Source organism: Pezoporus wallicus, unplaced genomic scaffold, assembly GCF_028554395.1.
Source record: "Pezoporus wallicus isolate ANWC-B61680 ecotype Strahan unplaced genomic scaffold, APGP_CSIRO_Pwel_v1 scaffold_2584, whole genome shotgun sequence".
Classification (NCBI taxonomy): domain Eukaryota; kingdom Metazoa; phylum Chordata; class Aves; order Psittaciformes; family Psittacidae; genus Pezoporus; species Pezoporus wallicus.
The window spans coordinates 9,579,039-9,601,893 of NW_026642851.1; the positions used below are offsets into that span (position 1 = coordinate 9,579,039).

A 22,855-nucleotide genomic window follows, 5' to 3' on the forward strand; every position below is an offset into this window, starting at 1 on the left:
ATTTTGATTATTTTCTTTCTCATTATTTCATTGATTATCAGTAATTGACTAGTGAATTCAGAGACTATTTCAACTAGCAATGCTACTTTTTAGCCTGTGGATAGACTTGTTTCTTTTAATATTTAACTTTTTATGAAGGAAAAAGTCTATCAGAATAATTTGGCTTATTCATTTTTTTTGGTTTAGTTATACTGATGGTAATTATGAGTCAATTTATGCACATTACACCTTCAATTATTGGCATTTGCTGAACATATAAATACATAAATATATAAATAAATTGCTTTCTTTTTTGATTCTGTAAATTTATTTTATCATACTTCCCAAAGAGATTTAAGGGGTAAGTAAGATATCCTTCTGTGTGTATTTTCAGTGGTTTTCATTATAATATATTTGGTCCATAATCAGAAGTGTTAGTAGGTCACGTGGAATACACATCAAAATAGATGGAAGGAGTTATAACCTCCTCACAGGATGACAGAAGCTATTCACATGTATCAAGAGATTCATGTATCCTGCATGGCAGCAGAGCTACCTCTAAAGCTTTATGCAAAAAAATTCCACAACACTGTTGAAGCACACTAGTAATAGCCCACGCAGCTACAGAAGTGTACTGGCTTTGGTCTTTCCTGTTAAGCAGGAATACTTTTGCATCCATTCCCATGCACTTCCTAACTTCCCCATAATCTACTAATATCCTTCTACCAGTTTTAAAAAAACAGTCATGATGATGAATGTTTCTAAGTGTGGCTTAGTTACTTGTCACAAATTTTGGGATAAGCCATCATCTACTTTGCATTTCCATAAAGTTTACTGATGATAAATGGAAGAACCCAACCCACATCCTTAACCTAATCCAGCCAAATGACCTACAAGTAACTAAAATCTGAGAGTGAGGCAGTGGGAATGCATGCTGTTCTGGAGTCAAATCCAGGATCTTATTTTAAGCCACAAGAAAGAGCCATGTTTATTATATAGAATTTCTTAAGAAAGGCATCTTGTACTTCACTAGAATATAATGTGACATGTTACTAAGTGCCAGTAATTGGTGTAGTTTTGTTAAAATATACAGTATAAGTCATTCTGTTGAGTAAATGGTAAATGAAATTCATACTTTACAAAACCACAGCTTGCTTCCAGCTTGTATCTTTCAAAAATAAACATGATTGCTGAACAATAAGTTACAGAGAACAAAATACACATTCCTGCTCTCCCATGCTATCACAGTGCATGTCATAGACAAATTTAAGATGCACAAGAAATACAGCCTAGAATCACTGTGGAGTCTTCAAAGCCATTCCCTGACACATTCATGAAAGGAACTTAATGTACGTGAAAAATTGGCTTTTAATAGCTCATTTGAAATTTTTTACTTCATCCTCTGCTGATGTCAGATACTATGATGTCACAGCAGCTGATGGTGCTAATGATTGATACCATACAGAAAAACCTTTTGCTTAAACTAAGGTTAAGTGTAGGAAAGAAAAAAAATTTCTCTTTTTATGCAAATAATTGCACTGTAGTGTGCACATACAATTTCTGCCTACGTTTTGACTCACTTGCTGGTATATTGCTTTCATTGTAACATTACACACAATAGAAATCAAACCATACTTTCCTACTTTAGTTGTAGATTTACTATAGTATTACAGAATTGTTTATACGTAAACACACACTGAAAAGCTACATGTGGTATCTGTCTTGCATGAAGTCTATGTCATTACAGGCTTCCACTATAAAAACTGAGTTTTTGTAACAAAAAATTATTACACAAAATGTTATGCAGAAGTTAAGCTTTTTAGAAATACTATCACTCAAGCTTTTAAGTAAAGTGCAACAGCTCTTTAGAGACTAGTCCAGAAGCCATTTCACCCTGAAGTTGTATTTACCAAGATCTCTTCAGCAGCCAATTGTTTCACTTTGTTTTGGCTATGCAAGAAAAGAAATGCTCCAAACATATGAAACAGTCTTTTTTATGTGTTGTGTACGTTTACGGAAATCTTAGTAGTTAATAAAAATTATGAAAAATAATAGATTAAATTCACAGTTTCATACTCAAAATCTGAGAGTTTAATTTTATTTCAAAACATTTTGTGAATTGTACAGATGAGAGCTATATGTAACAACTTTTATAAGAAGCTACATAGTTATATTAGTTGAATATTTTCTTTTGAATAGTTGGCAGCATCACTTTCTTCTGAGAATTTAGGGGCACTTCTTGGAGATGCATGGATAGAGAAAAAGGAGGAAAGAGACAATATCTGAAAAACAGTCCTTACTCATTTGCAATGTAGATAACTTTGTGCTTCTCAATTACATCTATGTCATGCTCCAGTTGTTTCATCTGTATTTCCAGCTTTTCTTTATTTAACTTCTTGGGAATGGTGTCCATTTCTACTGGAAGACTCTGAAATTCACGATGCACTTCCTCCCAGTTCTTTTTCAGCCCCTAGTGCCATTAAATGAAAAGGAAATATATGAAAATGCAACAAGAATTATCTTAAAAACTGCACTACAGAAACCACTTCCCTGTAAACAGCAACCTGGCTACCACAGATATCGCCACATCACACAGAGTGGTGTTAACTACTTTAAGTAATCACAAATAGCACCAATACTTGGAACTCCAGCCAAAATTCAATGGCAGTTTCAGTTCATCTCACCACCAGCTTCATTTTCCATAACTGAGACTTTGCTGAGATCATGGACACCAAACTGATCCCACAGTATTTTAACTTCAATGAAATACTTTGCAAAAATTCTAAATAATTGCATTTCCTAATCTACATTTATGATAACATCTATGGGCAGCTTATTTAACATTTGAAGTGAAACCCCTCGCTGTCACTGATGCTATCAACAATAATTTCAATAACTGTTAGCTTTCCTGAATGCTGCTATGCAAAGAATCACCTTACTAGATAAAGTGAACTGTATCTTCCATATATAAACCCCCAAGACTAAAGGCCTGGTTTAAAAAAAATATCATGCAGAGACAAACTTTTATCTGCCAACATATGCTGAATGGAACCAGGCTGTGGTAGAAAAATTAAATGTAAAACATGTCTTTATATCCTCACAATTACTGCAACAATTGTTCTTACTTTATCTCCTCAAAAGGATATTAAAAATCTACACATCCTATACATGCATATACGAGGATTTAGTAGAGTTTATTCAGTGCATCAAATGTCCTTTTGAGAACTATGGGTGAACTTATCAATCACACCTACTACAAGGGACTCATACAGCAATTGCTAAATAATACAGTATGACTAGCAATGAAAAAACATTTTTCCAAAGCATTTTTGGCTGTCAGTTCTATTTCCTTAGTGGAGATCTTAGGAACCATTCAGTCCCCAAGAGAACTGAAGTTACTCTCCTGGGAACTGCAGCTTTCAACTTTCCTCTATAACTAAAATGAGATTCAGCTGACACATTGATTTTATGGCATGTTGTGATTTCCAACCTCATATCCTTCTTCTCCATTGTCATCAAGCACCTCTTTTCCCAGACTGGCTAATTGATTAACATTCTGAAGTTAAATTTAGAGGAATTATTCTTAATACTTATTTAGCTTTGAAGATTGTTGCTTTTATTTAGAACTCACTTAAAAACTTGTCTGATTTTGTCCACTGTATGAACTGATTTAACAGAAAAAAAAAGACCTCTCCTTGTCAATAATAAGAAAAACACTTTTAAATATGAACTAATATTCAAAGCAGTGTATTTATTGCACAGCAGTTTGTGTTTTTTGCATATTTGTATTAAGCATCTAAGTGTTGTCCATAAAGGTATTCCAACAGTACTCACGTACAAATATCTACATAAGTTTAAAAACCCTACTTCAACATGTGAAACTTAGAGCAACAAGGCTATTTATGTACTTCCTTGCAATGCTACTTGTCTCTGCAATACAATGTTGTAAATTACTTAAAGTAAATCTCCTAGTCTACAAGGCATCAGGTATAGTTTATGAATACACGGTCATGAAAATAAATACTGTATTTCCAAAACTTTCATGGAAGAGTCATTTATAGCTTCTTTTAAATAACTGGTCTTTGTGTACGTTAGTAAAACTAGTTTGGAAATCACTGAAAAATGTGAATTTTTAAACACATGGGAGCATGCACTCATCACAATTTACTCTGCCCCTACAGAGTGGGGAGATCAAAATCAGATTGTAACTCCCTCTATAAAAATCTCCCTCAGAGCTCCTCTAACAGCAATGTAATATGCTGACCACTATTGCTATGGGCTAGATCACAAACTGAATATCTAACTCTATATAAGGAATTCTTATACATGCTGGATCAGTGAGAAGTATGTACTGCATTTATCAACATTCTCTTTTATGCTCCCAACCAAAGTAAGTGTAATGGAGAGTTCAACAGATGTTGGCACAAATTATTCCCCTTTATTTTTATAAGTTCATGAAGCTTGATTTTATTCTCAAACATCTATTGCCACATATTCTTTCAAATCAGATAGAGCACATGTGTTCACTAACAATGTCAATTATTTTAAAAGAGAGGAATTCCCATCTGTCTACAGCTGAGCACTGGGTAGAAGCCATATACCCTGGGGGCACTAATTCCTCCTGACAATATAACTGTATAACTAATCTGGCCCATGAAAGAGCAATCATTTTTGAAAAATTTAAAAGAAAATACTGAGTTAATGAAAAAAAAACCCCAACCTTTTAAATTAAAAAATATTTCAGTGCACTCCTGTATTTTAAAAATATAGAACATATTTTTAATCAAACTAAATGCAGAATTGTGAGCAGCTGAACTCACATGCCTTTTTGCACATGTATTTTTGCTGCATAGTTAACTTGTTGGACCATCAGTTTGTCCCATGCCTTTCCCCCCATAAAAATATCTTGATCTTCACCCTTCCTATCTACTGGAATTGAACTCCTTGTAAAACTGGACTAGAACTAGCTGTTATCAGCTCTGTTCTGTTCAGTTTACAACTATTCTATAGCTCCATCTAGCGAAAAAGTAGCTAATTAAAATCTAGTATACTATCATTTATATGGACTTACATTACATTGTTTAATCTCTTTATAGATGTTACAAATTACACTAAATCAAAATATGCACCTGCAGGAGAGTTTTCCTTTCTTCATCAGTTAGCCGTTTCATGGCTTTTTTCCTGAGATTCTCCAAGATACTGGTCTCATATTCTTTCTGAGCTCTCTCCCTTTCTTCATTTCTCCGTGTTACATATTTTGGTATAACACCATAATCCTATAACGGTAAGGAAGAATTTTCTTATATATGCTTCTAAGAAGGAAACAAAGACATACCTGCCATCCATAGTACATTACATTTGCAAAGACAGCTTGAAATGGAATTTTGTGTGACAGAGAAATAAAATCTCACGTTGTTATTTTCTTTGAAGTATCAAACAAGATTGTAGCCCAGGCAAAATGCATAAACAATTCCCTTCATTTTCTTTTTACAACCTTGGAAGACAACAGGACACAGGAACCAAAATGTCTATTCAGAAGAACTGATGGTTGAGTGTGGAGTTTGGAACCTGTTAATGACAGCAAGCTATTTTACATTTTTATATGGTGCCAGATCCTACATTCTGAAACACATTCCTTACTTTCTTTGAAAGCCCTTCCTGCGTTCTGATTTTTGCTGAACATTGTATGCCGCAGAAGAGAGTGAATAGTGTTAACACATAAAGGAAATTGGACCAGATACAGATGACAAACTATCCCGTACTGGATGTAGCAGAATTGTGATTCTGGGAGAAAAAATAATTTCTGAATATCCCAGATGTATTTGGGGGAACACATTTATTTTGCCTTTTCCTTTGTAAAATGAAGCCTGCCTAGCTCTGCCAGAAGGTACTGGAGTCTACCTTCTTTCTACCAAATGCTAAATGATCGCAAATCTTTTAGTGTTGGGCAGCGCCATGACTAGCATTGTTTATGTGTATATTTAGCCATGCAAAAGTACTGCAAGGGCTGCCAGTTCACTTTTTTTTTACCTTTGCTGTCATGAGTTGCGTCATGTGTCATGTCTCTTTTTGCATAGCGCTCTGTCATGAGTTATCTCTTTAGATTAGCCAAACTCCTGATACATCTTGTTTTTCTGAGTAGTGGAATTGACTGGTTTTGTGCTTGGAGGAGCTGGTCCTTAAAGGCAGCCTAGCTCTCCAAACCTCCTCTGCTTTCCATAGCTGTCTCCTACGGGGTCCTACCTACTAGCTTCCTGAATAAAATGACGTTACCTCTCCTGAAGTACAGGATCTGTACACCACCTCCTGCCTCCCTGAGGAGGAGGGGATCTTGAAGTACTTTATTGCCTGTGCAACCAAGACTAATACTGATTATCACATCTCTAACCAGTTCTTACTCATTTTTAAGTAGTAGAACCAGAAAAGCATGACCACTGGTTGGCTCATCCACCATCTTTGTTAAAAAGCTGTTGCTGACATGTTTCAGGAGCCTATTTGGATTGCTTTCATCCCATTGTGCTGCTCTTTCAGCAGATACCAAGGAGGACAAAGTCTTCCACAAGAAGCTGCACTGTGATCTGAATATTTCCTCAAGTTGTTCACCTGATTGGGTAGTCCATAACAAATAGACTTTTGACACTTACTGGACTTTGCTTTGATCCTGACCCACAAGCTCAACCAGCCTGTTGCCAGTTCCACAGAAGACCTCTGTATATATGAACAGCTCCTTTATCCAAAGGGCAACCCTACCTCTTCGTCCCTGCCCATCTTTCCTAAAGACCACGTATTCACTCATCACAGAACTCCATTTGTCTGCCCATTAGATACTCCCTGGGTTCCCAATGCAACACATATGCTACTGCTTTAATAGCACCATTCTGCCAGTGTTTTGCTGACAGCATAAGCGAGTGAATAAAGAGCAAGGCAAGACCCAACTCTAGTGCCAGTGATTTCTCCTTGATGAATTTCAGGTGTCTACCACAAATAGCAGTGGTATCTAAACATCTCAGAAAGAATCATAAACATTCCATAGGAGAATGCAATAGAAAAACTAAAACAGGCATTGCTACTAGTATTTCCACTATAATTTAATACAGCTTACCTTTTTCTTAACATATTTTGGAAGAAGTCCTGAAGTTTCAAGTAGGTATTTATCTCCCTGTCTTCTATCAACACAAATAGGTTGAGGCTTTTTAGGCAGCCCTGTGATAACAGCAACTGCATTTGTATTTATAAAATTCTTTTTACTCTGAATTCCCATAACTGGGCGATCTGTCCTCCGTGGCACTGATAATTCAGGCAATTTCTCAGGATCCTGTTCTTTTTTTCCTGTGAATTGAGCATGTAAACATTCTCAGCGATAGCCATGACAATTTTTCAAAAGGGAAAAATGTACAAGATTACATACAAAATAGAAATCAACTGTATCAACAATTTAAGAACTGGCTAGGAATGTACTATAATAAAAATGAGTATGATTGTTTGGCGTAACAGAAACTTTATAATCTAAGAAATGCTATGTTGCTTTAGATGGGTTTTCCTTACAATACGCCACTCATTTCCTCTTAACTGCAGCAGTATGGGACTTTTTTTCAATTAAAACTACTTTTATCAGAATTGCTCATTGTTAACTAATGCCCTTAGACATTAATGGCTCTGCCCAGTCTCATCTGGGGCATTTACCCCACACCCTACGGCTCAGAAACCCTGTTTCAGGTCAGCTCTGTGCTGTCAGTGCCTGGCTGAGCTGTCTCAGCCATGCCTGCCCCTAGTCCTATTCTTGAAAAGCTATGTGGAATCAGTGGATGGACCTAACCCTTGGCCTATCTAGCCTTATGGCTGCTAGGCCAGTGACAGGACACATCTCATCACCACCCCAGCTCTGCTTGCCTGACTCTGGTTTGGTGGACTGCACCCTGTTGGCGAGGTCATTGCCCAGCCTGCAACCGTTTCTGGCTCACCTCCCAGAAGGGAAAAGTCCTGCCCTTGCTACTCCCTCACACTTGCAAAAACTTCACACAATCCTTTGTCCTGATAATACAGAAACTCTTCCTTTTCAGTGTTATAATTTCTCCAAGGCATCAACAGAAGGTCAGTAGCCTCCTGAGTAGTCTCACTTTAGGGGAGTGATGAGAGACAACTCATTTCCCACCAGACATAACTCTTAAATCACAGCGATTATCAGAGATAATGATTTGATTTGGGTTGTCTGAGTTCATGTTCTTTGGCAGAAAACAAGTGTAATGTCACTAGTGACAGTTCATTCCTACAACAGCTGGTTTCCTGATGATGACCCCACAAACCAGTGTTTTCCTGGGTTTTGTTTTCACAACATGACGGCTTGCTATAACTTAGTACTGTAGGACACACAGACTTAAATCTTTATTTCTCTTTGGATGTCTTTTGGATGAGAACCCTCACTTCTGGAACCAGCAACTGAGCTTGGTTAAAACGAATGCCAGAGTTCAGTAGTACAACAAGAATCAGCTGGAGTTAGGAAACACACCTTTTGTGAGGAAGTGGTTTGTCATCAGACTCTAAAACAATATTATTGGGGGGGAAGAAATCAATCTTTTTGTTCTGTCCCTGCAATGTATTTTTTAACCCAGTTTTGAAGGCAGCACATATACCACAAACAGAGTGCTATAATCCCATTTAGAAAACTGACGATTAAATTCCAAGTGATGAAAGTGACATGTTTTAAAGGAGGTGATGGAGCAGTGTAAATTCTCTAGGGCAGGTATGAAATTCCAGCCAACAAAGGTACAAGAATTCTTGGTGTTAAAGGTAGAGTTCCTTCTCAAGATCTGTGAGGATCTAATCCTGGCAATGAAATTACTAGCCTGGATTAAAGCTATGATGTGTCATAGTTATTTTGAGGCTTTGGAACATTGACTCCAAATGCAAACACCAAAACACATATTGCTATTATGAAGCCCTGAATTAACAAGTTGAAATAGAAATACTGTGAGGTGCTTGCCTGAGAAAAATGAGACCGAGTGCTGTATGTCTTTGTCTATAGCAAATTTAAAGCAGACAACACTAATCTTACAAGTACTTAAAAGGGATCTTACAGACTGCTCCAATTTGTTGGTGAATCAACCTTCTTTCCTATGGCCATCTAAAATGCTAGTGTGGTAATTTAACAAGGTCTTGAGCTTGGAAGCATTCATGGTTAGGTTCAGGTTTTCTGAAAAGGTGAAGGCTTTACTTAAAACTGACCCAGGATGCCTACAGGATCTCTGGGACCAAAGCTTACCTTCATGTTCTAATAATCTGTATTGCCTGAGGCATTAAGCCTCCAAAGGCTCCTGGGACAACCTGTATTTTCAGTGCTAAAGCCATTTGCATGTGCCATGCAAATTTGAGTGCTGGACTCCTCCATTCTCTTAGAGAGCTTTTATTTTTCAATATATATATATAAATATACATATATATATGCTGTATGTTAAGATCTTCTATATTTCCAGGCTAAAACCAACTTCAAGCTGAAACTTTATAACTCAATTACAAATTCTGACAGCAATGTACCTAGAACTCCAGCAGTACTAAGAAGGTCAAGCCACACTTGCAGACCTGTCCATATGCCTGAACATTAGAACTGTCCACTCCTTATATCCAGAATTATGGTTGGTGCCCAAAGATAGGATGCATTTTGCAACTAAATACTCCAATTTTCTTATTTCTGTGACATGCAGCTCACCCAAAAAATCTATGAATACTGCCAGCCAATTCAGTGCTATGAGATTAAGAGCTGACAGAGTGCTGAAAAGTAAAAGCTGTATGGAGCTTATAACATTCAGAAAGGCATACATTTTTTCCTGTACCTCTTTAAGCATTAAAAACAATTATTTCACTTTAATACTCCCCTTCATATTATTACTTTAATATTAATGATCAGTTGCAGAAAAGTCATGCAAATCTATACTATATAATTACAAATTGAAATGTCAGCAAGATAGAACATACCAACAACACATCTTCAACATCTGGATAGCTGCAGCCAAGAGAGAGAATTTTTCTTTGTTTCAGCTGGTTTTGTACCGCATAGCAGTAAATACTTACTGTATTTTCTAATCACATATATAATCTCCTTGTTGTTTGTTTCAGTATTTTACACAATAAGAAACATTTTTGTAAAATAAAAAAATATTTTTGATAAGTAGCATAAAAGAAACAATAGAAACTATCCCAGCATACAAAAATTATTTTAAAAATAATAAAAAAAAGATTCTCTGTAACTGTTACTTTCAACACTTATATTATCAATTTTAAAATAACAATAATAAAAAATTACATTCCATGTATTTTATGTCTACACTCACTTGCTGGTAGCTTGAGTTCCTTTGAATGTTTCTGCAGAAAATTTTTTGGAGATGGCACTGCAACTTTTGCTGGTCCCATAGTTTTCCACTGAGCTTTGTTTTTCTCTGCTTCGCACTTCACAGATGGTCTATATATGGATACATACCTTAAACATTAAAAAATAGCCATAAAGAAGTTAAGGGTCAGAAAATTATTAAAAGTCGTCTCAAAAGAATGCATATTTTTGCAATAGTTCATGCCAAAAGCTGTAAGCTATTTTGTTTTGTAGTCTCTCCCAAATAAAGGCCATCACTCATACAACTTTCATACTAAGGCTAAGCCCAGGACTGCACTGACAAGTGGCTTCTTTGATTCTGAAGTCAGCTTGCTTCTTCCTCCTTCTCGCGTCTCCAGGGTCAGTAATATCACACTTATGGAATGGTTCCTGTATGCACTGTTCATATAGGTACCGAAACAGACATTTGAAACTCAACAAAACCTAAATTCTGGAAATAAACTGCTTTGACTATTGCTTGCATGACTTAATTTTGATGTTGTGCATTACAAACTTTGGTCTTTATTTTCTAATACACTCAATTTTGAGAAGTTTTTTTTAATGTGGGTATTTGTTCTGTCCAAAACCACAACCAAAATATAAAGATGTTGTGCATCTACAGGAAAATAATAATAATGAACCTACTTTGCTAATTTTCTGTACTTGTTTGTAGTATGAAAAAAGTATCTCATTACTGACTGTCCACTGTATCATTGTCTCAATGTTCCTGTTGAACCGTCTGTTACAGACTACTGTAAGTTACTAGATGAGATGGATGACTGCTCTAAAATAGCCCAGCAAACTGTGTATTTCTTATATTAAATAGATTCAAACTATGGTCCTGAGCTATTGTAAGCAGCGGTGGGTTTGGCACAAACTGAAACGGCTAATGTGAAAATTGGTAAGGCCTCAGACATGAAAAGATGTACACATGCAGTAAGCACACGCTGCTCTTTTCATTTAGTGTTGCATATGGCACTGTAACTTCTACTTTAATCAAAAGCATGCAAACGTGTTCCCCAAAAGAAGCCAAATGCTGATCATTAGCTTGCTAACAGCATCTTGAATCTATCTGAAGGACTGAGCTGTCACAGATGTTTTTCTTAGGGAGCAGAACTTCCTGCTCCTAAGGCTAAGGCTACCTCATTGTACCTTTTAAAATCTGCCCATCTTTAGGTAAAATGTGAGATTAATTTATGGAGGGCAAAAGCTGATGAACAATTGTGCTTTTCTTTCACAGAAAAAAAAATGTGTTTATGAAAAAAAAAATCATGTTTTCATGTAAGGAAAAAAAATCCATAGTACAACCTATCTTACACAAGTAATGAAACAGTTTGTAAGAAACAGTGTAATGATGAGCTAGTGAATGGGGAATCATATTAGCAACAGTGATAAAAGGTTTCGTATGTTAGCTGCAAATGTCCAATGGATGTATTTGTATTGGACTTACTGAAAATGCGGAGTAATGTTGTCTTATGGAGATTTGGTGTCCAAAGTCAGAAAGAGGATTATGTACATAATATATATATAATTCCAGAAATACCTCTAATTATAAGGAATGAGATTTTATTTGTTTGGGCTTTTTTTTTTTTTCTGTTAAGTTCCTGGTAAACAGCTATAGACATAGGCACAAACCCCCCACATTCATAAATCATTACACATCTCACCATTTGCTAGGGTTGCATTGTAGCCACACAGTAGAGAAAGGTAGTGACTTCATGAGGAGTTTGACCTACCAGGGTTGACACAGCCTTGGAATGCAAAAGGGAATGAGAAGATATTCAGTTTACTACATATTGGCATACGGTAAAGGTGTCTTTGTAGACAGCTACAGGCATTCCTTTGGACAAAGGGATGTAGCAGTTGTAACTTCTCAGTGACTTCTTAGGCCAAGAAAGCGGCTAAATGTTGTCATACACCACTATCATAGGGTTAGAGAGTGTTGACAGGAAGAAAACATGATTATGGGGGACTTCAGAACCTTAACCCACTTATTATATGCCAAGGGGAAAAAAGACTTACTCTTCTAGGTGGCAGCTTGGGACATCAAAGTTGGGGTAATGGGGATGTTTGCTGTGGTTTCATTAGTAGCGTGAAACTGGCCAGTTCAGAGTGAAACATATATGATTTTTTTTTTATTATTTTTCTTAAAACCCTAAATTCTGTATGCATTAGTTGAAACTGGTCAGATCACACTATTAACCAGGTTCAACACTGTTGTTACCAGCTGGATATTGGGCACATTGTGAAGCAAAGCCGAAAGTGGGATGACAACAGAAGTCAATGAGATCAGAAGGGGATTTAGTCAGATTGTACCCAACCTAAGGAATCTCTTGCCTAAACTGAACCTGATGGTCATGGAGTCTCCAAATCCCTGAATAGGATTAGGACAGGAGTGGATTTAGTGTGCTGTGTGCCTTGCCATACTGTCATTTCGCTTTCCTCTGCCTGCCAAAGGCATCTTTCATTTACATTGGAAACAAAAAAAGATGTACGAGCTATTTTTACATGGAAAAGGTTCATAACTGAGAATCTCACAAGTCTGAACCCTTTTACTTGAAAGGGGATAATTATCTTTGTTCTAACGAGTGTCACTGATATTTCTACTCATCTTCAAGCTATTATGACCTACTTTAAACTTTCTCTGAAAATGCTAACTGTAACAGCTTTGTTTCATATAATGTAATAGGGACTTGGGAAAACATGTTTCCATAATATCAAATAAGAATTTTACCAAAGCTCTCAAAAGAATTAATACTAGAGGGGGCAAAAGGCTTTTTAAAAATATTTCTAAGGTAAGAAAGATTTATGTTTGATGCTGATTCTATGTTTGCAAGGGGTAAGAAAGAGAAGCAAAGCAGCAATGTCAGAAGAGACACCTAACACATGAAAGGAATGAAAGAGTGACACTGAAAAAAAAAAATAAATTTAAAAAGCCAACTTTTCAGCTGCTCACTGAAAAAAATTGTGTGTGAGTGACAAGGATGTCATGTAATTCCCCTGTGTGGACAGAGTGCTTTGCAAATTCTTTGTCAATGAATAAGATGGCATTCACCAAACTGAATCATCAGCTCACGGAGCAGGCTGTAAATCCGCAGATGTTTGTTAGTGACTCATTGGGAGGAGCAATAAGTGTGCAAAGACTAGTTTGGTTTCCTTAAACTACCTGTTACCAGTGAGAAGCATTGCCTTCCCAACACAAGTCACCCTGTGTGCAAATGGCACTGCGGTACCCACCTACCTGGGAGGTTTGACAGGCTTCTCCTCCAGGAGGGGCAGGAGGTTACTAATACTCTCCTCGGCATACGGCTTCTTCGCCCTGTGGCCGGACACAGAGAAGCGCCCACCTGGCGGGGGGGACCCGAACATGGGGACCCCGCTAGCGTCCCCTCGCCGTTCGCAGCTCCCGGACGCCGCTCCTCGGCCTCCTCCACACGGGCCGACACGCTTGTTGTCTCGCTGTTACCGGGGAAACCGCTGCTAGGCAACAGCGCCATGAGGGGGCGGAACCTACGCCACCACGCTTCCGCCTCTCCCCCGGCGGCAGGCGCTAGGGCCAGCGAAACAGCGCAGGCGCACCAGCTCCGAGCAGCGCCCGGCCCCGCGCAGGCGCAACTCGCGAAGTGAGGCCGGCAGCGCAGAATCCAGGGGCGCCGGGCGGCCTGAATGCGCCTGCGTCAAGGCTGAGATGTCTGCGCGTGCGCGTGGAGGGGAGTGGGGAAGGAGAGGCTGGGGGCGGGCAGGCACGGTACCTGTGGCAGCTGGTTACTGCCTGTGCAGGTAGGTACGGGAGCGAGGCCGAGCCGAGCCGAGCCGAGCCGAGCCGAGCCGAGCCGAGCCTGCAGGGCTGCTGCTCCCGACGGGAGGTGGGAGTCCGGGGTGCGGTTGGCCGGGTGGGAGGGTACGACTGACCCGGCTCTGTGGTGCCACCTTTCTGCCGTGCGGCGTGGCGCGGCCCGGCCGCTTCCTCCCATCGCACTTTTGACGCCTTCGGGGCCTCAGAACAGTGCAGGAGCTTGGTCTGTGGGATGGGTGAAGTTGAGTGGTTTGCTTTGGGATTTAGGTGTGGTTTTTTTTTTTCTCTACATAAAAGTTCTGAGAGAAGTCAATGGAAGTTGTCCCGTGTTAACAGATTTGAACTACGGTAATTATAAGCCTTGACCTACCTTGAGGTCTTTGGCAGCTGCAAACTGCCACTGGCTTGTTTGGTTACTGAATTCGAATCACATGTTGTGTTGTTGCAAACTTTGTGTCTATACCAATAGCCTGCCTAAAATGAAAAAATTACTCTAAGGGTTTTCTGTGCAAATTCGTGCTTATTTCACCCCCCTCTTCTTCCTGATTTTCATGGAGATTTTGCCTGAAACATCGCACACCAATCATGTGTTGCAGTTCGTGCTGATAGACATTGATTTCTCTAAGCAAACAGTACAGTATTGAGAGCTGCTTGCTTAAACTTTGTTGGAGATCCAACTTTTGTAGTGACCTTTTTTGTTTGTTTTAAGGGTAGAGTGTCTTCATGATGTGTTTTTTCTCTCTCTCTCCTGCTTTACACAAACCACACTCAGTATAATGCTATTACAGGAGCTCTTCACAAATCACTTGGTTTGCCATCCCTCCAGAGGCGAATTGGATGCAACTCTTCCAGCCTTGCTGTGCACAAGCCTCTGCTTTTTCTGTGTATTTAAGTGAGTCATGCATTTTATTCTTTTTAGAAACAAGTATAAGAAATCAGTGGTGTGTTGGGAAGGCGGATGCATATTTTGTTAACATTTTGCTTATGAGAAGGTAATTTAGTTCATTTTTGTTATTTGTAAATGTGTTTGTTGCCCCAGGAAGTTGTGAATACTCCATCCATGGCAGTGTTCAAGGCCAGGTTGGATGGAGTCTTGGGTGGCACAGTGCAAGGTGTCCTTGCCCATGGCTGGGGGGTTGGAACTAGATGATCTTAAGGTCCTTTCCAACCCTAACTAGTCTATGAGTCTTAAAAGTAAGTCTATGAAAGGAAAAACTGATTGGTTTTGAATTCCTTTAAACATTATTATTTGCAAACAGTTGTGTCATCTTAGGTTTGGATGTCTTTGTTTACCCTGAGAACATGGACTGCTTGAGGTTAGATTTGACAGTGGAAGTGAGCTATGCAGGAGAGGGGAATGAGTCTCACTATGAAAAATACCTCCCTGGCACTGATGAAATCAAAACTGGATTTATGTTTGCATTCTTCTTGTTCTGAATTTCCTGTCGTTTAGGCTTTTTTTCCCAGATGTTTGCTGAACGGCTAATGCTGTCTTTTTTCTTTTTGAAGCAGTTAAGTGGATTATCAAGTTGGCTTGAAAAAAAGCCAAAGCAAAAACTCTCCACAGCCCAGCAGAAGATGTTTCAAGTTGTTCAATATCAGCCTTTAAGACTAATAACCCAAACCAGTCTTTCTAGCATGTGTTTAAAACTGATGCCTTCAAGACCTGTTGCCTTTGCACAGATATGGAAGTCACGGTTCTCAAGCTATTCTCTTGTTGGAAACAAAAATATTATCCTGATGGGAGCTCCGGGTGCTGGGAAGACAACTGTTGGGAGAATAGTAGGTCAGAAACTAGGTTGCCCTGTCATAGACATAGATGATGATGTCCTTGAAACAACCTGGAATATGAGTGTGTCGGAAAAACTTCAGGATGTTGGTAATGAGCAATTTTTAGAGGAGGAAGGAAAAGCCCTGTTGGAGTTCTCAGCATCTGGAAGTGTCATTTCCCTTACTGGGTCCAATCCAATGCATGCTGCTGGCATGCAGCATGTGAAGAAAAATGGAATAGTTGTTTATCTGGATGTACCCACCACAGTCATTATGAGCAGGCTGAAGTCAATGAAAGTGGATCGCATTGTGGGCCAGTCTCCTAGTGTTTCTCTCAAGGACATACTTCAGTTTAGGAAGCAGTTCTACAGGAGGTGGTGTGACATCCGTGTTCTTTGTGGAGGGGATATTACAGCAGAGGTTGCAGCAGAAAAGGTACTTGATGCTGTGAAGAGATACCAAAACTCAGAACTGGAAACGTTCATTTCAACTAGGTCTAGTAGGTCTGGAAGGAGTATGGAAAAAGACGTTGATAAATACTTCAGTGATGTTGTTACGCAGGGCTTAGCCTCTGATGGAGGACTTTTTGTTCCTGAGAAAGGACTTCCAAAATTCACTGCTGGAGAATGGCAGAGCCTAATAGAAGCAACTTATGTTGAAAGAGCCCAGGTGATACTAGAAAGATGTATACATCCTGCTGATATTCCTGCTTCTAAGCTGGCAGAAATTATTGAAACTGCTTATGGAGAAAACTTTGCATGTTCTAAAATTGCCCCAGTCAGGCATCTGACAGGCAATCAGTTTCTCCTTGAGTTATTTCATGGGCCAACAGCATCATTTAAAGATTTTGCATTACAGCTAGTGCCACATATATTTGCATACTGCATTCCCAGAAGCTGCAATTACTTGATTCTGGTAGCCACTTCTGGTGACACAGGAAGTGCTGTCCTAGATGGCTTTAGTCGTCTCCATGACACTGACAGACAGAGAATTGCTGTGATGATTTTTTTTCCTGAGGATGGAGTAAGCCCAATTCAAAAATCACAGATGATTGGCTGTCAGAAGGAAAATGCCTTGTCAGTAGGTGTCAAATCTGATTTTGATTTTTGCCAGACGGCTATAAAGCAAATCTTTACTAATTCTGATTATACTGGCTTTCTTACAGTAGAATATGGAACAGCTTTAGCTGCAGCAAACTCCATAAACTGGGCACGACTGCTTCCTCAGATAGTTTATCATGCCTCTGCATACCTTGACCTTGTTCATCAAGATGTTATTCCTTTTGGAAGCCCTGTAGATGTTTGCATTCCTACAGGAAATTTTGGCAACATACTCTCTGCTTTGTATGCTAAAATGATGGGAATTCCTATTAGAAAATGTATTTGTGCGTCCAATGAAAATAATGTTTTGACCGACTTCATAAGGACAGGTGTTTATGATTTGAGGGGAAGAAAACTAATCCCCACTTTTTCACCAGCAGTAGATATTTTGAAGTCCTCCAATCTTGAGCGATACTTGCACCTGATTGCTAATGAGGATGGACAGCTGGTGACACAATTATATAACCAGCTGGAAAATCAGGGCCACTTCCAGCTGCAGGAAGATCTACTCAAAAAGCTTCAGCAAGACCTTGTGGCTGGATGGTGCTCTGAGGAAGACTGCCTGGCTGCCATTCACTCTGTGTACAGTACTACAGGGTATATTTTGGATACACACACAGCTATCGCTAAAGTAGTTGCAGATAGATTACAAGACAGAACCTGCCCAATTATTATTTCATCTACAGCTCATTATTCTAAGTTTGCACCTGCTATCTTGAGGGCCTTGAAGATTGCAGAAATAAACCAGAATCCATTAAGTCAGCTTCACTTGCTGAGTTCTTACAGCCCTCTCCCTCCAGTCCACTGGGGCCTGTTAGAGACCCTGAAAAAAAAGGGTAACGAAGATTACCAGGTCTGTGCTGCTGATATGAGTATGCTGATGTCCACTATAGAAACCTTAATTCAGAATCATTTTATGAGAGTGCACTGAGCAACTGATCAGGTGTCCATGGTGTCAGTTGTGATGCCTACTTAGCAAGCCGCATGTCTTAACAAAGTGATGATTTGCCTGGCCTGTGTCCAGTCCGCAGCACACCACCTGCAGTTTTATACTCTATTGTTGAGTTTTCAGCAGTGTTTTTAAGTAGCACGTGTAATGGTGAAAGGTTGTGAATTGAGAGTGTAAAAGACTGGAATACTTTTTTGCAGATCATACATAGCAGAGACACCAGTACTGCCAGCTTTCCTTGGCAGTGCTGTCTCCTTTGCAAGCCTGAAGCATCCTCCATGGAGGAAGGAAGATAATGAAGTCTGACCTTTCTAAAGCTAGTAACTCTTTCTTGTTGCAAGAGCAATGCAATTATTTGGTCAGTGGGTGATTAGTTACACTTTAACACACATCACTTATGGCACCAAAACATAATAAGATGCTGTAATGATGTCCGATGTTATTAAATGAGGGTTGATTTCACTACAAAGATTGAAGTAGACTTGTATTGTTAGTCCTTGAACCATTCAGTTTGGTGGTATGTTATCTTGTATGTTTTTTATGTCTTGTGAGGCCAGTGTTTATGTAAAAAAAAAAAAAAATCCCCCTGATATTTTCCTGTGTGAAATAGAATCCTTCATTTGAAATTTTTAGTATTTTTTGAGGTGTAACTCTTCTTCCAGTGCGTTGTAGTCTTTTCCTTAGATCTTTTTCTATTTGAATTTTCAACTTCAGAGTCCTTTGTTAATGCTAGAGAAGAATTTTCTGGTAGTAGCTGCAGTCTCCTTAAGTAAAAACCAGACTTCACTGTCTATTTACATTTCTTTCTTGTATTCTGAGTTTTTAGAAGATAAGATTTATCTTTGAGGTCATGTAGTTTGCTTGTTCTAATTCCATTTTTATATTTTCTCTTAAATTAATTCCCTTGACATTCTATTATGTTCATGCTTAGCATGAATTAGTGTAAGAAAGAATCTTCCCGAAGTGCTTGGCATCTCATCAAGGGAAGTGAAAGATGAATTCCAGTGTTTGGAAAGCATGATAGCATCAGAGGTATTAATTGTGTTACCTAAAATAGACCTATGTTAGCAATCTGGTTTTGCTAATGACAGGCTCTTTATTGGTTTTTGGGGTTTTATTTTGCATCACAGAAAAATAGAGCAAGTTGTCCTAGGTGATCCTGTGGTAATAGACAAATGTACTCTGCTAAATGTAGATTATATTTGGCAAGGACATAAAATAATAGCTAGATTTCACACTAAGAGAAATGTCGAAGTGGTATGTGGGCAAGTTTTGAATGACGTGCAGTTACAGGTACAGAGCTAAGAGCCATCAGATGTGAGGACGTAATAGCTGTGGGAGGCTGTATTTCCCACCAAGATTCAAATAGGGAGATTATTACCAAGAGAGGTGGTAACTGATAATGTCTTTTGCCTTTTTGAGAGGCAACATCTCCTAGATGTCAGGACTCACTTGAAGCTTTGAACTGTTGCCATAGCCACCAGCTTCCTCTGTGTGTCTGCTTGTACTTTTCGCTACATTAGAGGTGAAGAAGACACCATCTAGCAAACTTTTATAGAATTGTCATTTCTTGTAATGTAAGGTAGAAGACCCAAGTGTGATGTGCATTTGCCATAGTGAGTACATTATACAATAAAATCAAAAGTAACTGATAACAAAAGTGTGATACAGTAGCTGTCTAGATTCTGCCGTTTTTTGATGTCTTTTTAGGATCTTTCTAATTCTTTTCTCTGCTCAATCCTTGTTTGCTATTTCCGCAGTAACCTTGGAAAATAAGTTTTTTGTTTTCACAGACTCATAGAGCAGCCCAGGTTGGAAGGGACCCCAAAACATCATTGGGTCCTACTTTTCATGGGAATGGCAGCCTAGATGAAATTACCTAGTAGCCTGCCCAATCAGGTCTTAAAAACCTCCAGTGATGGGGACTCTTAACACATCCCTGAGGAGGTTGTTCCAGTGACTGAGTGCTTTCACTTGTTTGTCTTATGATGAATCTTCTTGTGGTGCAACTTGTACCCAGTTCCCCTTGTTGTGTCCATGTGGCTCCTTGCAAAGAGAGAGCCTCCATTCACTTTCTAGCCCCCATTTAAGTACTGAAAAACTGTGATGAGGTGCCCCCTGATCCTCCTAACTCACTCAATCTCTCCTCATAGGGAAGAGGAATTTTTGTAATTTTCCAACCACAGCATGAGAAAGACCATAAATATGTAATAATAAAAAAAAAAACCCTCAAAATATAATCTGAGTTCTTTAAAAAAGATTGCATAAACACATTGCCAAAAAACCACATGGCTTGTGTAGGTGGTAAGTGCATGTCCACCTTGTGTTTCTATGTTTCAGACTGATTCTCACAGTAGTTCCAAGTGGAGAAAGGTGTAATTTCCCTGAATGTGCTCAGTACAAAACCAGAATTATAAATATTAAACAGGTAAACAAAACAAAATAAAACAAACAAAAACCCCCAAACATACCCAACTGTCCTGACAGAATTACTGCAACAGAAATTGGTTTCAGCATGAGGATTCTGGAAATCCTGTAGTACCTGGTTCAGTGGGGCTTAATACCATTTGATGTCACAGGGCAATTTGTCACATGCTGTCAGGATACTTTATAGAAATATCTACAAAGAAGAGCTTGTTTTCCTAGAACGTACCTAAAAGAGAAAAACTCAGATTCTAAAAGGCTAGGCTAGAAGCCAGAATTCTACCTTGAGTTAGCTCATTATTAGATAAACCAGCCAGAACTAAACAAGCAGAGGATTTATTATGCCATGCCTCAAATGATATTTCAAAGTCTGTGGCAGTAACTCAAGGTTGGTTTGAAGGAAAAAGTGCTAGCAAAATTTCTAGTGCTATTTTCCATTACAGCAGTTGATATGAGTTGAGTAAGTAAGTTGTTCTTAGTTACAGTTTTCACTGTATATTTGGTTTACAAAGGTAGTGGTTAAAGAGTACCTGTGGTATTAGTATATTTCCCAGAATGCCTAAGGGCTTTTTCAATACAGTATCTACTGATTTTAAAAAATAATTAATTAATTTCTGCACTTTCTTATGACTTCAGGGAGCTACTTTTGTGCACCACATCTGCTTGTGGATTCTAGTAATGGGCAGTATAAAAGCTGCAGTAACGTGATCCTAGATGTACACAGTATTTGTGACCAGGTGCTTCTGCTGTGTTGTGGTAGCTGTAACGTACAGTCTCTCTGGCTTGCCTTGTCCTGCTGTGCCTGGAGGAATGGAAGGGAAGGAGGGAGTTTCAGGTATACGCGGTGTAGCTGGCTGCTGGGGGCATAGGATAGTGAGGGAAGCAGTCCTGCCTTCACAGCTCAGTTTTTGTGAAAGTCAGCAAAATGCTGTGGTCAACAAATACTATATTCCTGTTACACTTTTTCCCCCGCTCTATCACTATTATGGAAGATTCAAAGGGCATTAATGATTAAGATTGGACACAAGTGCCAGTTTTTTGTCTTTTGCAGACATTGTGTACGCCGAATGTTGTCATGCAGTATTTTCTGTTAACTTCTTAGGGCAAAATGGTGTGCTAATGATATACAAAAGCAAATCTACATTAGAATTATTAACAAGATTCTTTATGCCATTCAGGCTTGATGTATACACATTTTGTTCTTATTTGTCCGAAGGTAGGATTTTGCAGTCTAAATCAATATAAGCCAGGTTTACACAGAGTGTGGGCATGCATACGGACGCATTTCCACCGGCTTTGTTGACCTGCAGTAATAGCGTAGCTATAGTTAAGCTGTTATTCTTCTGTATAGATAAATATTTGCTGGACACTGATACTACATGAATAAAACTTAAGGACAAATGAAATGTCTATATTTGCACTTTTTATTATAAGAATATTTAGATGGAAAATATTTTTGTTTTGCTTACAGATTTGCCAGCTGCTCATTACTTGCCTTTAGTCACAGTCCTGCTTCTCAGGGTGGCAGAGATTGATTTGAGGTTAAGGGGGAATAGAGCAGTTAGGGATGACTGCAGAAGATAATTCTGTTTTTTCTTATTATGTAGCAACTTAGAATTGTTATTTCTGTTTTTGAGGTGATGAAATATTTTAGCAAACAGCTCTAAAGGGAAGATTCTTGTTTTTCAGGAGGTCAACCTTGCTCTTCAAGGACGTCAAGAACACATTGTTATTAAGTATATCATGTTTGGCATGCCTGAAATATGCATTAGTCATTTGTATCCACTATATTTTTAGTAAATAAATACTGTGGGATCCATCCTGTAGCACTTTTCATTGCAAATATGTTCCTAAATCCTTATCAATTTGATACCACTAAAAGGAGTGGTTTCAGATTTTGATAGTAAATCTTGAAAGAGGTGATCTGTGTTTACTTGAAAATTAGGTGTATAGTAAATGATCTAGTAATTCACTTTGCTGAGATTGACAGATGTTTACATCATGTACATCATCCTGGAAGGAAAGTATGTATAAAAAAATAAACCCTCTTCAATCATAGCAAATGTCTAAGCATTCTGTTTATGTTGTACCACAGACTTGTCTGGTGCTGCACAGAAAGTCTGTATTCTGGGGAATTAATATGGAAAAGGAAGTCTCTGACAGTTTAAGCTTTCTTAGTCATGTTTAGTTCAGCGGAGGGATGAGCTGGTTGCAGCGCAACTTTGTTTCAGTTGGAATATGATTTCAGGATCATAGGTTTAAAAATTACTTTCCAAAGTAACTTTTGAATGACTTAAATATATTTAAGTTAATTATTTAATTTCTTAAATTAATAAACAATAAGAAATGAGTACTTCATTTCAGTGAATTAACGTGAACAAACAGTTAATCCTGGACATGTACGAGCAGCTTGAGGGGAATTTGAATGTTCTGTATTTTTCACAGTAGTCTTAAATATGCTCAGCACAGTTATTGGA

The 22,855-nt window shown here is 38.6% G+C and overlaps 2 protein-coding genes across 3 annotated transcripts; one reads left to right on the top strand and one right to left on the bottom strand.

Annotated features, from left to right (window-relative positions):
- Positions 1–2,059: 2,059 nt before the first annotated feature.
- Positions 2,060–13,708, bottom strand: ENKUR (enkurin, TRPC channel interacting protein). Its single transcript, XM_057432750.1, has 5 exons — positions 13,581–13,708; positions 10,305–10,450; positions 7,082–7,308; positions 5,109–5,255; positions 2,060–2,449 (listed from the first exon to the last, which is right to left on the bottom strand). Exons 1-5 carry the CDS (start codon positions 13,706–13,708, stop codon positions 2,276–2,278), a joined length of 822 nt encoding a protein of 273 aa, XP_057288733.1. The 3' UTR covers positions 2,060–2,275.
- A 1,079-nt stretch (positions 13,709–14,787) lies between these two features.
- On the top strand, positions 14,788–19,324 carry THNSL1 (threonine synthase like 1). 2 transcript variants are annotated; one of them, XM_057432732.1, is made up of 2 exons: positions 14,788–15,027; positions 15,645–19,324. In XM_057432732.1, the coding sequence occupies exon 2, from the start codon at positions 15,714–15,716 to the stop codon at positions 17,934–17,936; it is 2,223 nt and encodes a 740-aa protein (XP_057288715.1). In that variant the 5' UTR covers positions 14,788–15,027; positions 15,645–15,713; the 3' UTR covers positions 17,937–19,324. The 2 variants fall into 2 exon arrangements, with proteins under 2 accessions (XP_057288715.1, XP_057288714.1); XM_057432731.1 differs by having other exon boundaries at positions 15,648–19,324.
- Positions 19,325–22,855: the final 3,531 nt, after the last annotated feature.